The following is a 14,243-nucleotide window of genomic DNA, read 5'->3' on the forward strand; positions in this document are numbered from 1 at the left end:
CATTTAAATTAATCTTTGTTACATAATATCCTAGTTTGTGACGTCATATTTAAACTTTCTGATTTTTTTTATTATATAAACACAGATTATTTACAGAATTATTTTAATGGTAAAGCAATGTTAAAATAATAATTAGCACAACTATTTACACATTATAATCACATTTAAATTAACAATAAATGTAAACAAATTTGATTGACGTTTGATATGTGATCAGAATTCTATTAACATATTTTAATTAACAAATTTTAATAAAAAAAAGTTAAAATAATTACTCAATGATAAAATAATCGTTTAAAATAAAAAAATTTTCACTTAACTTTATTTTACTAATTAATATTAATTTTAAATTATAAACACACCTTTTTAACAAATATTTTACAATAAGGTTTTTATTTTAATTAATGCTCTTTATTTACAAATATGTTAATAATGATTAGTTTTTAATAAAAACCTACGAAAAGGCGCTTTACAAATTTTACGATAATTAATAAATTTACTTAAAAAACTTTATATCCTAAATAATTTTACAATTTTATGCTTTTTTAATTATTATTAGTAACGGACAAAAATAAATTTTTTACAAAAAAATCGTTTTTAATTATTAATTAACGAATATTTTACAAAATATTGTTTTTAATTATTAATTAACTAATGTTTTACAAAAAATCGTTTTTAATTATTAATTAACGATTATTTTACAACGGTCTAATCATCATTTTAGCTTTTTTAAACGAATACCGATTATTTTTCCACCAATACCAAGTTATGCCACGAACACTTTTAACTCCCCCAACAAGATATTCTCCGTTTAAGTTTGAGTGAGCACAAATGCCATACCACCAAGCACCATGACGGTAGTTAGCGCAGTTACCACGACTCCACCTATCATGATCTTGATCAAATGTTGTAAACGACATTCCATTATGCGAACTCATCGAATCTCCTTTATAAATATAAAAGTTAAACAATTTACTAAAATATAAAAATTTTAAACTAAACAACTTTTATAAGAATTTGGGGTGAAAAAAAATTATTTTTATATTCGTTATTAATATTTTATTTTTAAAAAAAGAACATAAAATGGATTAAGTGTTACAAAAAAAGTTTGGTCGTCTCGTAATTTAGCTTAACGTTAAGGTGGCGATATAATAAAGGTTCTAATTGTATTAAACCCTCACCCTTAACTGTTTATTAGGACGAGACGATCTCCCTAAGTTAGTAAAGCCTAGGTACCCAGCTTTAACGGTCTACCGTAAAAACCAAGTTGGCTAACTCTGTTATTTATATTAACACGTGCGGTAGGTGTGTAAACTTACTTTTAATATTCAATAAAAACTACTAAAACAATACTTGCAATAAAAACGTAAGAGTAATAAAACAGTATAAAAACAATACAACTACACCTAACCGCACCCAAGCCAGAACTACTTTTGGTAGGCGCCACAAAAAAACAGTAAACGCTACAATCAGGTTTAGGGCAAGGAATACCGATAAGGTTATCAATTAAATCTACTAGGGCATATAACGGACTATCAGGTGTCAGGAGCCACCGACGCATAACAAAACATCTATGTTACATAAGTTTTAATTTAACTTTTTTAAACAAACCAGATTTTAATTTTATCTTAGGTACACTGATTAATGTTAACAGTATGGCTCTGTAGCTTTGTACTTCTGCTTTTATTAATTATATCCATTTTAAATCGTGTGATACTTTTTTCCATATTTCTTAAGAGAATAAGTTTTTTTTTAATATTTTTATCGGTAAAGGGTGTGTAGGTATGACGTGTTTGATCTATCTGTAAACGCTGGACTCAAGAGCGAATAGTTTGGCATTGGTGCGGCTTGAACCCGAAACATTTTGGTGTGTTTAAGCTATCTGTAAACGCCGCGCTTAAGAACGAATAGTGTGGCATTGGTGTGGCTTGAACCCAAAACCTTTTGGTGTGTTTAAGCTATTTGTAAACGCCAAGCTTAAGAACGAATAGTGTGGCATTGGTGCGGCTTGAACCCAAAACATTTTGGTGTGTTTAAGCTATCTGTAAACGCCGCGCTTAAGAACGAATAGTGTGGCATTGGTGCGGCTTGAACCCAAAACCTTTTGGTGTGTTTAAGCTATTTGTAAACGCTGGGCTCAAGAGCGAATAGTTTGGCATTGGTGCGGCTTGAACCCAAAACATTTTGGTGTGTTTAAGCTATCTGTAAACGCCAAGCTTAAGAACGAATAGTGTGGTATAGGTGCGGCTTAAACCCGAAACCTTTTGGCTCGTGGTCCGACGCTTTAACCGGTTGACCACACTATCGTATTTTATGTTTTTATGGGGTAAGGGTGTGTTGTTAATACTTGTGTGAGCTATCCGTAAACGCCGCGCTTAAGAACGAATAGTGTTGTATTATAAAAAAAACTGCTGTATGTGATAAAAAAATAAATTTTCGCGGGTAAATATTAGTTTCGAGTTGCAACTACATCGGCAGTGTGGTGTAGTGGTCCGAACACTTTTTACACTACACAAGGTCCTAAGTTTGATCCCCAATGAAATCATGTTGTAGCGCACTTAAGCAAGGCGCTATTAACGGTATAAACTCCTGCTAAGCCAGCATCTAATTAGCAGCTTAAATATTGGGCAAATATAATCTATAGTATTCCAAACTGTCAAAGGCAACTCAAGACTGGGTTGGGATAACTGTTGTTACTCTATGTTTAGGTCGCGCATTCGACCTTTCCACATTAAGGACAAAGATATATACAAAAAAAAATATTACAACAATTAAAATAGAGACATGTTATCGAACAATATTACAATAATAAAAGTTAGGTTTGTTTTGTGAAGCGTAGAATTATAGCAAAGTACCAGAGTAAAGGTCCTTTGTTTTAAAAAACTTTATTTATTAATTCTTTTTTTTGTACAAAATATTAAATAGAACAAATCAAAGGTAACGTAATTATATTTTACAAACCTGCAGTACTACTGGGATCATATCCTTCCACGGTCAATCGATAGAAACTTTCAGGATTTCCAACTTTGAAGTTGCTAAAATACAAAATTTTTTTTATATAATAAAACTTTAATATTTAACTGATGGTTTTACCTGTATCTTGCAAAGATTTTTTCGTCATTCCAGGAGTTTAAATCAACTCGTAATTCAAAATTTCGTGATTTTGTCAACTGGTAAAGGTTATTTAAACCTGTATATAAATGTCTTAATATATTATATGCAACAGACAACTTTAACATAAATAATAAAGTTAAAGAATTAGATTTCAAGGACTTACCAAGCCAATATTCGCCCGATATGTTTCCAAAACCATTCACGTAGTTCTCCCAATCCAAGTAAAATTCTTGAGACCCATCGAAACGTCTTTGAATGACCTTGAAATCAAAATGTTTATTAATTTGCGAACCGGCATCGTGGTGTAGTGGTCAGAACATTTTCTACACTACATCAGGTTTTGGGTTCGATCCCCAGTGATCTCATGCTGTAGCGCCCTTAAGTAAGGCGATATAAGCGGTATGAACTTCTGCTGAACCAGCACTTAATCAGCAGCTTAGTTATCAGGCAATTATGATCTATAAAATTCCAAACTGCCAAAGACAACTTGAGACTGGGTCAAAGTAACTGATGTTACTCTACATTTAGGTCGGGCATTCGGCCTTCTCACATCGAGGATAAAGATATATACAAAAAAAAAACTTTGTCAATGGTAAAAAACTAAATGACAATACTAATTATAAAAGTTAATAATATTTACTGTCCATCCATTATCGCCTCTGGTTTGATCACAATAAACTGGAGTCATCTTTTGGTTTATAATAACGTTGTATACACCGCTTTCTGCATTGTTGGTAAAACCTTTACATTCCGACGGCGACATTCCTAAAATAGCATTAACATTGTTTATGGTTATACTCTTACAATGTGGAAGTTGCACAGCTATAAATTATATTAATACAGTTTATTAGAATTTAAATCCGAGTAAAGTTAATCCTAGTTATTCGAATATTGCCAGTTTGTTGCAATAAACTCTGTTTATATTTACTTAAATTATTTCATACCCCTTTGCTGAGATTCGAGCCCAGAGATTTTCTTTTCCAGTTTAAGAAGCAATTCCTGACATTTATCGCAGATTCCTGGAGCACCATCAGCACCTTGAGCACCATTAGCACCGGGGGCACCATTATCACCTGGAGCACCATCAGCACCTTGAGCACCATCAGCACCGGGGGCACCATTATCACCTGGAACACCATCAGCACCTTGAGCACCATCAGCACCGGGGGCACCATTATCACCTGGAGCACCATCAGCACCTGGAGCACCATCAGCACCGGCGGCACCATTATCACCTGGAACACCATCAGCACCTGGAACACCATCAACACCGGGGGGTCCAATCGGTCCTCTCGCTATTGTGACGTCATTATTTCCACAAGTTAAAACAACTTTTCTTGTGTTTTGAACTTGTGCGAACAAAAACACAAAGCACAGGAATTTAACAAAGAATTTATGCATTTTAATAACTCTCTGTAAAACACAACAACTAATATATGTAAATCAATGGTATCTTAAACTAGAGTTAATTCTCCTTAAAACTTTATGTCATGTCATTAAAATTTAACTTTCTACAATTTAAAGTTAATAAATTTATTAACTAAAATTTTGTTTGGTCGAGTTTTGTTTTATTGTAGTTATGTGTTTTGTTTTTAATTAACAAACTTATGACCGGCCACGTGGCGCAGTGGCACTTGGCATCACAACACGAAGTCCCTGGTTCGATCCTCGCTACTTTCCTATATTAACATTATAATTAATATGTTGTCAGTACTAACTTGACTTTAAATATATTTAGGTTGGTATTACTAATATGATACTATAAGGTTTACAATATAAAAACTTGACAAAAGTAACCTGGGTTGAAGTAACAAAAATAACAAAACTTACATTAAGCACCCGATTAGTTAGCCATTAACCGTTTCGAAGCGAGTCGAAAGATGCTCTCCGTCTGCTGGGGTATTTTAACGCTTCAAGTGATTAATAAAAAAACTGAAATTTTATTAGTCCCCTTTAGGTCTTTTAGATGATGTTTAAGCGATTACTTTTAAACAGGTAGCGTGGTGTAGTGGTCAAAACACAGTCTTAAGTTCGATTTCGTAAACTGCTGCTTAGTCAGCACTAAATTAGCAGCTAAATTCAACGACAAATATATTTAAAAATAACCCAAACTGCGAAGAAAGCGGGCGTAGTAAAGGGTGTTTCTCAAGGTCATGTAGTCGACTTTCCCGCATCGAGGATAAATTTTATATACAAAATTAATCGCTTAGGTGTTAATAAAAATACCCCAGCAGACGGAGAGCATCTTCCAACTCGCTTCGAAGCGGTTAATGGCTAACTAATGATCTGTATCAAGATAACGTTTTTAAATTGGCCATGTAACATTGATAATAAATCATTATAAAATAACAAAAGTTACATTAAGGTTACGTTATTAAATTGGTTTGTAAAATAACAAAGAATAAATTGTTTAAAAATAACGAAATATCTTGCTGTTATATTTCTAACATTTTATTGCGTCTTAAAAATGGTATTTGAATAAAATTCGCCACTTAACTTGTATGTTTAACATACAATTTAACCTAAACATAAAGATTTGTTTACAATAATAATATAAGAATATAAAATACAAATTACCTTAAAATTCCAATTATTAAAGTATTGTTAATTAAAATTATTAAAAATATTTTCAATTTAGCGCAACGTTAAGACCAATATTAAAAGTAAACAACATTATGACGTCATTAGGGCGATTAAAATGGCCATTGTTAGTTTTTAATGTTTTAAGTAACTCTTAGTTCTAACAAAACGTAAACAAAATTTTGATTTTTTTTGCAAATTATAACCTTGCTAGTTTACACAAGTAATTTAATTTGGCAGTGCAGTCGTTATGGGCGATCGTAGTTGTGCTTGTTAGTATTATAACTGTACTTAATTAACTATTTTACCTACTTAATATATAATATCGTTACTATATTTATAATTTTAACTAAAGAGTAAAGTTATATTTGTCTAAATCTTTCGAAACTTAAAATGAAATTGCTTTTATAAAACCATTCTGCGAATATATAAATATGCCTAAATAACATTTTAAACGATATTTATAATTTGCAAAATTCGCTTAAATTTTGACGCTTAATTTTGTTTAGCTTGGGGCACGTAATTTCTATTATATAATGTCATAAGTTTGGGGGCACGTAATTTCTATTATATGACGTCATAAGTTTCCAAACAGGTTCAAAAAATGTGCCTTATATTAAAAAGCAAATTTATTCGATTAAAAATTGTAACTATTTTATTAATTTGCCAATTAAGTATTTTAAGCTTTTAAATAAAAAATTAATTTAATATTTGAAAATGTTGCAATTTTATGTTTAAGTATTTTAATTTAGTTTACTTAATATATTTAATAATGACATTACACAACATTTTAAATTTTTCTAAAATTAATTTTAAAAATAAATTTGCTGTAAATTGTTAATTTTTGTTGTATTTGCGTTGCATTGTTGCTAAATATACTACGTAATGTTACACAATAGTTTAGTATTGTGACGTCACAGTCAAACGTTTGACATTTTTACTGAAATGTTGTAAACCCTTTAACAAATTTGTCTATCAAAAGTAAACAAATTCCGTCTATAAAGGGTTAAAAACAACAAATTTTTATGCGCGAGTTTTTTTTCAAAACCAAAAATTTTTATTCCAATTCACAGGATTTTAAAAACACTCATTTTAAGAATTAAAAAAAGGTTAGTTTATAATTTAAATTGTTAATTTTTTAATATTTAATTAGTAATTTACGAATATTTTAACTTGTACAAATTGAGACTGGGTTACGGGTAATATTTTAAGATCAATAATATCTTAAACTTGTACGACTTGGGACTGGGTTGGGGGTAATATTTTGAGGTTAATAACACCTTAAACTTGTACAACTTGTGACTGGGTTGGGGGTAATATTTTGAGGTTAATAACACCTTAAACTTGTACAACTTGGGACTGGGTCGGGGGTAATATTTTGAGGTCAATAACACCTTAAACTTGTACAACTTAGGACTGGGTTGGGGGTAATATTTTGAGGTCAATAACACCTTAAACTTGTACAACTTGGGACTGGGTTGGGGTTAATATTTTAAGGTCAATAACACCTTAAACTTGTACAACTTAGGACTGGGTTGGGGGTAATATTTTGAGGTCAATAACACCTTAAACTTGTACAACTTGGGACTGGGTTGGGGTTAATATTTTAAGGTCAATAACACCTTAAACTTGTACAACTCGATACTGGGTTGGGGTAATATTTTGAGATCAATAACACCTTAAACTTGTACAACTTGGGACTGGGTTGGGGTAATATCATGAGGTCAATAAAATTCTAAACTTGTACAACTTGAGACTGGGTTGGTGTAATATCACGAGGTCAATATTATTTTAAACTTGTACAACTTTCGTTAATATTATTTTTAAAAAAATATCAATTTTTTTAAAAAGTTATAAGGTTACCAGAACACGATTGGTTAAATAGGGACTTTAGCTTAACTAAATTGTTTCCCAAATTATTGCCATTGTTTTTAAAACGCGCCATCGCAATATGATATTGTTTTTAATTGTAACGTCACAAAGAAACAGGGCTCAAATTACCTAATTCCTAAACATTTTGGTTCTTTAAAAGTTAAATAGTTAGTTTACAGTAGCAACTGTGGCGCTCGGTCGGCAAATAAAAGTATTTTTAATAAAATAAAAACTTTAACTAATTATATTGACTGTATGTCAAGAACGAAAGGTTATATTAATTTTGAGCAAAATTACTTCGTTATTACTAAGATTAGGGCCATCAGTTGCGCAATAGGAAAATTTAAATCCAAAATTAATTACTTATCTTAAAATAAAAAAATGAATATTTGTTCAATTAAAAGACAATGGAAAACGGAAAAAGTTTAAAGCATTATTAGCGTCGTCCGTCTGCCGGTTAAAACGGGTGGTACTAAAATAAGGGTGGTGCTAAAAACAAGAAAAGATTAGGGTAAGGTTTTTTCCGCTCTTTCTGCAAAAAAATTCCGCCTTTTTCGCAAAAAAATTCCGCTCTTTTCGCAAAAAAATTCCGCCTTTCCGCATTTTATAAACTTGGCAGACGACGCTAGCACCAATTGCAGACCAAAATATGTAACTTAAACCTAAGCTTTAAACGTAGTCTAAAATTATATTTGTTATAATGTCTGTTAATTAGAATTTTTTAATTAATTTTTGTATTATTTCAAAATGGGGGGCAACAAAAGCAAAGAAAAAAAGAAGCGAAAAGCGGAATTGGAAGAAATGCGGATAAGAGAAGAAGCGGAAAAGGCGGAATTGGCGGATAAAGGTAATATGACGTCATAAAAAAACGATAAAATTAATTTTTAATGGGTATAAAAAAATTAACGATAATAAATTTGTTTTAACTGAGGTAAATAACATTTTTAGAAAAAAGGGCAAAAAAACGGAAAAGAGGAGGAAAAAAGACGAAAAAAAGGGCTGACGTCATTTCCACTAAGGAAGTGACGTTTAGCAACAACACCATTAGTAAACTAGCTCGTGCGTTGGGACCGAATGATTGGATAAGGTTGGCGTATGCTCTCGGATTCCTACCACAAGTGATAAACCATTTTTTTTTACTTGTATCAATATTAATTAATCGCGAGTCCGACGGTGTGGTTAAGCGGTCGTGGCGTCAGACTTCGAGCCGAAAGGTTTCAGGTTCAAGCCGCACCATTGCCATATTATTCGTCCTTGAGCCTGGCGTTTACAAATAGCTCAAACACGTCATAACAGCACACTCTTCCCCAATAAAAAATATAAAACTTACAGGATAAATAAAAGTCTAATTATTATTTATTATGACGTAACAAGGGTGTTTCTCACTTCACTGGACGTGCTAGTTCGGCTCAAAATTCTTACAGTCAATGTTCGTTGATGTTAAAAACATGGCGCGATCTTACGCATGCGCAGGAGATTTTATCGAGACTCTGTAACGCCCTCGAGCGGATAAGACGACACGATCTGGCGCTGAAAATTGGATTGGAGTTAGCTGTACAGGGTAAGCTATTAATATTTATTTTTATAAAATAATAGTAATTGCTGGCTAGAAATTTTGATACCGCTAGCTGCTGCTGTTAAGCAATATTTGCTTTAACTTGTACCAAAAAAGTGATTGCATGGCGTCGAACTACGAGCCGAAAGGTTTCAGGTTTGAGCCGCACCAACGCCACAACATTCGCTCTTGAGCCCAGCGTTCACGGATAGCTCTAACACGTCATAATAGCACACCCTTCCGCAATAAAAAATATAAAACCTATCACCTTAATGTGATACGGAAAAAATCAAAGTCACCAAAATAACAGCGCGCTAATAAAGCTTTTTTGTTTAGAGATTCCAAAGGATGTTAAAGAGCCGACTTTACTGCCTGAGTTGCTAGAGCTTCTTGAAGAAAACCCGGAGGTAACAGCACCTCCATTCACGCAAAGTAAAGTGATTTTCACTGACAACCGAGTCAGCTTTTTGGCGCGACAAATTTTAGCACAGGAGGAATGGAAAAGACTGGCGTATGCTCTTGGTTTTCTACCAGATGAGGTTTGTAATTTGTTTTTAGTTTATCCTCAATGTAAAAGGTTCTACTCCATATCACAATTAAAATATTTTTTTAACCCTTAGTAGCAAGTTAGACAGTCCTCTTTTTACTTATTGTATTATGGTCGCAACTTGCAACTAATATTGACTCATGTTAATTTACCGTATATTGTAAAATTAAAAATTATAGTAAGGCTACCAAACGACTGGAAGCAACTTTTTGAACTGATTTTGATCAGTAAAGGTGGATTGAAAGGATCTGGTTACTATTAAAAATATACTACACAGGCAAAATTTCAAGATATTTTTAATTTAAATAAAATTTAGGTTTATACACAAAGGTGTAACGCGTTAATCGTTAATTAAGAAAGTAAAATTTTGCGTTAAAATTTAACTTTTAATTTAAATTTAAAATTCGTTTTCAGACCTGTTAACTTTTATTAAAATGTGCTTTTGTTACGTTTAGTCTGCTAATTTAATATTTTACAAGTAAACTCATGGTAATATAAGGGTATTTGTGTTTAATATCGCCGTTTATCGGGTTTAAACGTCAAAATTTTTAAACAATGTATGTAACTACTATCTGACCGCTGTTGTTCGGGCATTGTTTTAGTTTAAAAAACTTCTTTCAAATTTACGTTCGCGTAGTTAAAATATAAACTAAGATAAAATCTGTTTTTTTTTAAAAAACGGTCATTTTTTACTTTGTTTTATTTAAATTTTAATGTTAACGATTATCGATAACTTTCGTTACTTTTCATTTAACTTATTACCGTTAACGATGTTGATGTATTATGTAACGCATTACCATTTAACGAAGTTACTTTTTCGGTAACTGTGCCCACATATGTTTATATTCTTTTCACTATAAAACATTGTTTTTAGGCTTCGCAGATTATTGCCTCAGCTAGCAGCGCACAAAACTTATATTCACAGGCTCATATGATGCTCAAAATATGGCGTGACCGCACAGTACCCGATAATATCTACCCTAATCTCCGGGATGCTTTCGTACGAATAAGGAGGCACGATTTGGTGTTCTTACTTAACCTTGGAGTCATCTTATCACCCGCTGATGACGATTACGTGCCGCTAGAGGAGCAGTTGAGAGCGCTGCAGGAAGAAACTAAAAAAACGAACCAGACACTCGGTTCGCACATTATTTCAAAGTTTAAAGATTTACAATTGTAAAATGGATTAGTTTTTTTGGTGATTTCCGTATATTGTATTCTTTTTAATAATGTAGTGTGAATTTAAGTTAAATATTACGAACAACTGTATAAATACAACATATAAAACAAATTAAGCTTTTATTTTATAGGCCTGATAGCGTAGCTTAAAGTATTATTATATAACTAATATAAAAATTCAAATGTTACTTTATGTTTAGGACAAAAATCAGCTTTTTTTATAAGGGATAAATATAAACAGAATATAAAAATGTTATTAGTTTATTGAGGATAAACTTAAAAATAATGTTTGTTTACATCGTTGCGATTTAATGATTTTGGATTAAAGGAATTTTGGAAATATGAAATAAACAATTTTTTATTGAAAATATTTTTTGTATTATTGGCAAACTTTATGGCGGTCTTCAAATTTATATTTGTGATAATAGTGTCGGTTATTGCCTACTATATTTTAAAAGAAAAACAACACTTTAACAAAGGTATGTAATCTGTTAATGTTTATAGCTTAACAACGCATAGTCAGATAGTCAGATAGTAAGAGGTTACAATCTGACAATGGGTATAAAAAAATGTTAAGCCAGCACCTAATCAGCAGCTCAAATAAAATCAATATTATCTCAAACTGCCACAGTGATTGGGTCTAGGTACTCGAGACTGGGGTACGGGTAACTGATGTTACTCCATGTTTTGGTCGCGCATTTGACCTCCCCACATCGAGGATAAAGATATATTCAAAAAAATGGTGCAATGTTTTTAGAAATATATTAAAACATCTTTTTTAATTAATTAACTATAGTGTATTGTGTATATCCACAGATGATGTACAAGGATTGCGCGTTGTTGTGACAGGTGCCAGTGGTGGCATCGGTCGTGAGGTTGCCAGGCACCTGGCAGAAATGGGAGTAAGATTATTGGTCACGGCTCGAACTGAGTCAAAACTTCAGAAAGTTGTGGAGGAATGTGAGAAGCTGGGATCACCTGATGCTTTTTACATCTCGGCTGATATGAATGAGGTTGAAAGTCCGGAGATTGTTATCAAAGAGGCATTGGATAAATTAGGTTCGTATGTTAATTATTTTGACAATGTTTTAGTTAAACAGATTACTTGTACTTTACCATCCTCCGAAAGACTTCGTATTTTACAGCCCTTGCTAATTCTATGTCATAGTTTACAGTCCTTGCTAATTCTTTCTTGTATTTAACAGTTCCCGCTTATTTTCTCTCATGCTTTGCAGTCTCCGCTAATTCTTTTTTAAACTTTGCAGTACTTGCTAATTTTTTTTGTACATTCTGGTGCTTACTTATTCTCTCACACAGATTTTACCTTCCTAGCTAGGTCTCTTTTGTTTTTTTTGTCCTTATTCTCCCTCAAACTTTATAATGGTGGCTAATTTTAAAACAAATTGCATGCCTTAAAATGCCTACAAACTTTTGTTTTTGATCTGTTGAAAATCAGCTTATTATTGTATTCTATCAGGTGGTATTGACATGCTTGTGTTGAATCATGTCGGTGGAGTTTACTTTACATCTTACAACGACATTGAAGCAATGAAGAAGATGTTTCAATCAAATACAATCTCCTATGCCCACCTTAGTTTCCTTGCTATGAAAAGTTTAACAGAAAATAAGGGAAGAATTGTAGTAGTGTCATCTGTTGATGGTGTGTATTGTATTCAATTATGAATTAAAATTAACTCATTATTGTTAAACACTAAATAGTAGTGATTTTTGGCATTTTTAAGAGTGGATTTTTAACATTTTTCAATATTGATCTCACAATTTTAGAAAAACTATTTAAATTCAAGTAATAGCCTTTAAATGCCACTATTTTCACTTTAATAAGTAAAGGGCTACAATGTTAATAGGTAAAAGGCTACAAAAACAGGCAGCGTGGTGTAGTGCTCAAAACACTTCCTACACTACATGAGGCCCTGGGTTCGATTCCAAATGATCTTATGCTGTAGTGCCCTTGAGTAAGGCGCTATAAACGGTATGAACTCCTGCTGAGACAATACCTAATTAGCATTTTAATTATCTGGCAATTATAAAGGCAACAGCAACTCAAGACTGGGTCGGGGTAACAGTTGTTACTCTATGTTTACACTATTGACCATCCCACAATAAGGATAAAGATATATACAAAAATAATGAACAGTAATAAGAATCAAAACAATAATCTTGAAAATAAAAAAAAATTTGAAATAACAAGGATTTAAATAATATTTTTTTTCAGGGTCTCTGGGCGTTCCATTTTTAGCCTCCTACAATTCAACTAAATCAGCTTTGAACGGATATTTTAGAAGCTTGGATTTAGAGCTCGCGTCTAATAGCAGTGATGTTTCTGTTACACTGTGCCACTTAGGTTATATAGGTAAACCATTACACAGAATATGCTTTTTACCATTATTTAAGTTTTATCTTTCCTAAAATTTGTCAGCATATACCTTAGAATAAACATTTATTGCTGCTCTATTTATGTTAAACGTTTTTAACTTCATTACATGATGCTTTTGGTTCGATCTCATGCTGTAGCATCCTTGAGTAAGGCGCTATAAATGGTATAAACTTTTGCTGAGCCAATACTTAATCAGCAGTATAATTATCGGGCAATTATAATCTATAATATCCCAAACTGCCAAACCCAACTCGAGACTAGGTCGGAGTAACTGATGTTACTCTATGTTTAGGTCATGAAGTCGACCTTCATATATTAGGGACAAATAAATTCTACTAATAGCAACGAGTTTTTCATTATTTAAGATGTTTTTTAATGAATTTACAGACACAGAAAGTGGGAAAAAAAACACAAAAAATCACCCAAATTTACCAGCGTCCAACGCTCAAGAATGTGCCATAGAAATCATAAGAGGTGCAATAAACCGCGACAAAGAAATATTTTTTCCGAGACGAATAGGTTTTCTTATTACGCTCCATCAAATATATCCAGATATATTAAGAAACCAATTAATTGTAAAAAGTAATAATTAAAGGTTTTTTGAAGCATCTTTTGAATGATCCAGAGTAAAATTAAATTTTTTGAAGGTTAAATAAAAAATAATATTTATTAAAATGAAATTTGCTTTTCTTTTATACAATTTAAGTGTTTTGCCTTTTTCTTGCCTTTTTTAAATTTATTCAATTAATATTTTTTTTTAAATTTAAATGCAAAACTTTTTATCTATTCACTGCCTTAAAAACTTATTATCATATTTTTGTAACTATGTTATTTATCTTTTGTGCAATATTTAATTTATTTGCTTTGTTAAATTATTAATCAGATATTTATAAATGTGATTTTTTATTAAATTATTCAGAAATTTTTGCAATGTTAATATTATTTCTAATTTAATTATCTGTTAATATGTTGTCATTATTTAAAAGGTACATTAACCCGAC

General features: G+C 31.8%; 2 protein-coding genes across 2 annotated transcripts; both read left to right on the top strand.

The window, feature by feature from the left end:
- Positions 1-8,066: 8,066 nt before the first annotated feature.
- Positions 8,067-10,970, top strand: LOC145743183 (uncharacterized). Its single transcript, XM_082561093.1, has 5 exons — positions 8,067-8,413; positions 8,515-8,684; positions 8,941-9,127; positions 9,458-9,660; positions 10,543-10,970. The coding sequence occupies exons 1-5, from the start codon at positions 8,314-8,316 to the stop codon at positions 10,846-10,848; spliced, it is 966 nt and encodes a 321-aa protein (XP_082417219.1). The 5' UTR covers positions 8,067-8,313; the 3' UTR covers positions 10,849-10,970.
- A 226-nt stretch (positions 10,971-11,196) lies between these two features.
- Positions 11,197-14,031, top strand: LOC145743429 (11-beta-hydroxysteroid dehydrogenase 1-like). The gene is made up of 5 exons (XM_082561385.1): positions 11,197-11,326; positions 11,664-11,906; positions 12,325-12,507; positions 13,081-13,218; positions 13,630-14,031. Exons 1-5 carry the CDS (start codon positions 11,242-11,244, stop codon positions 13,833-13,835), a joined length of 855 nt encoding a protein of 284 aa, XP_082417511.1. The 5' UTR covers positions 11,197-11,241; the 3' UTR covers positions 13,836-14,031.
- Positions 14,032-14,243: the final 212 nt, after the last annotated feature.

This window comes from Corella eumyota, chromosome 2, assembly GCF_963082875.1.
Source record: "Corella eumyota chromosome 2, kaCorEumy4.1, whole genome shotgun sequence".
NCBI classification, from domain to species: domain Eukaryota; kingdom Metazoa; phylum Chordata; class Ascidiacea; order Phlebobranchia; family Corellidae; genus Corella; species Corella eumyota.

Excerpts from the sequence above, each read along its gene's own strand:
- LOC145743183 (XM_082561093.1), top strand. The coding sequence starts at position 8,314 with ATGGGGGGCAACAAAAGCAAAGAAAAAAAGAAGCGAAAAGCGGAATTG. Across the intron at positions 8,685-8,940 it reads CTCTCGGATTCCTACCACAA|GGTGTTTCTCACTTCACTGG; the intron begins GTGATAAACCAT and ends TGACGTAACAAG. Across the intron at positions 9,128-9,457 it reads ATTGGAGTTAGCTGTACAGG|AGATTCCAAAGGATGTTAAA; the intron begins GTAAGCTATTAA and ends TTTTTTGTTTAG.
- LOC145743429 (XM_082561385.1), top strand. The coding sequence starts at position 11,242 with ATGGCGGTCTTCAAATTTATATTTGTGATAATAGTGTCGGTTATTGCC. Across the intron at positions 11,327-11,663 it reads AAAACAACACTTTAACAAAG|ATGATGTACAAGGATTGCGC; the intron begins GTATGTAATCTG and ends GTATATCCACAG. Across the intron at positions 13,219-13,629 it reads GTGCCACTTAGGTTATATAG|ACACAGAAAGTGGGAAAAAA; the intron begins GTAAACCATTAC and ends ATGAATTTACAG.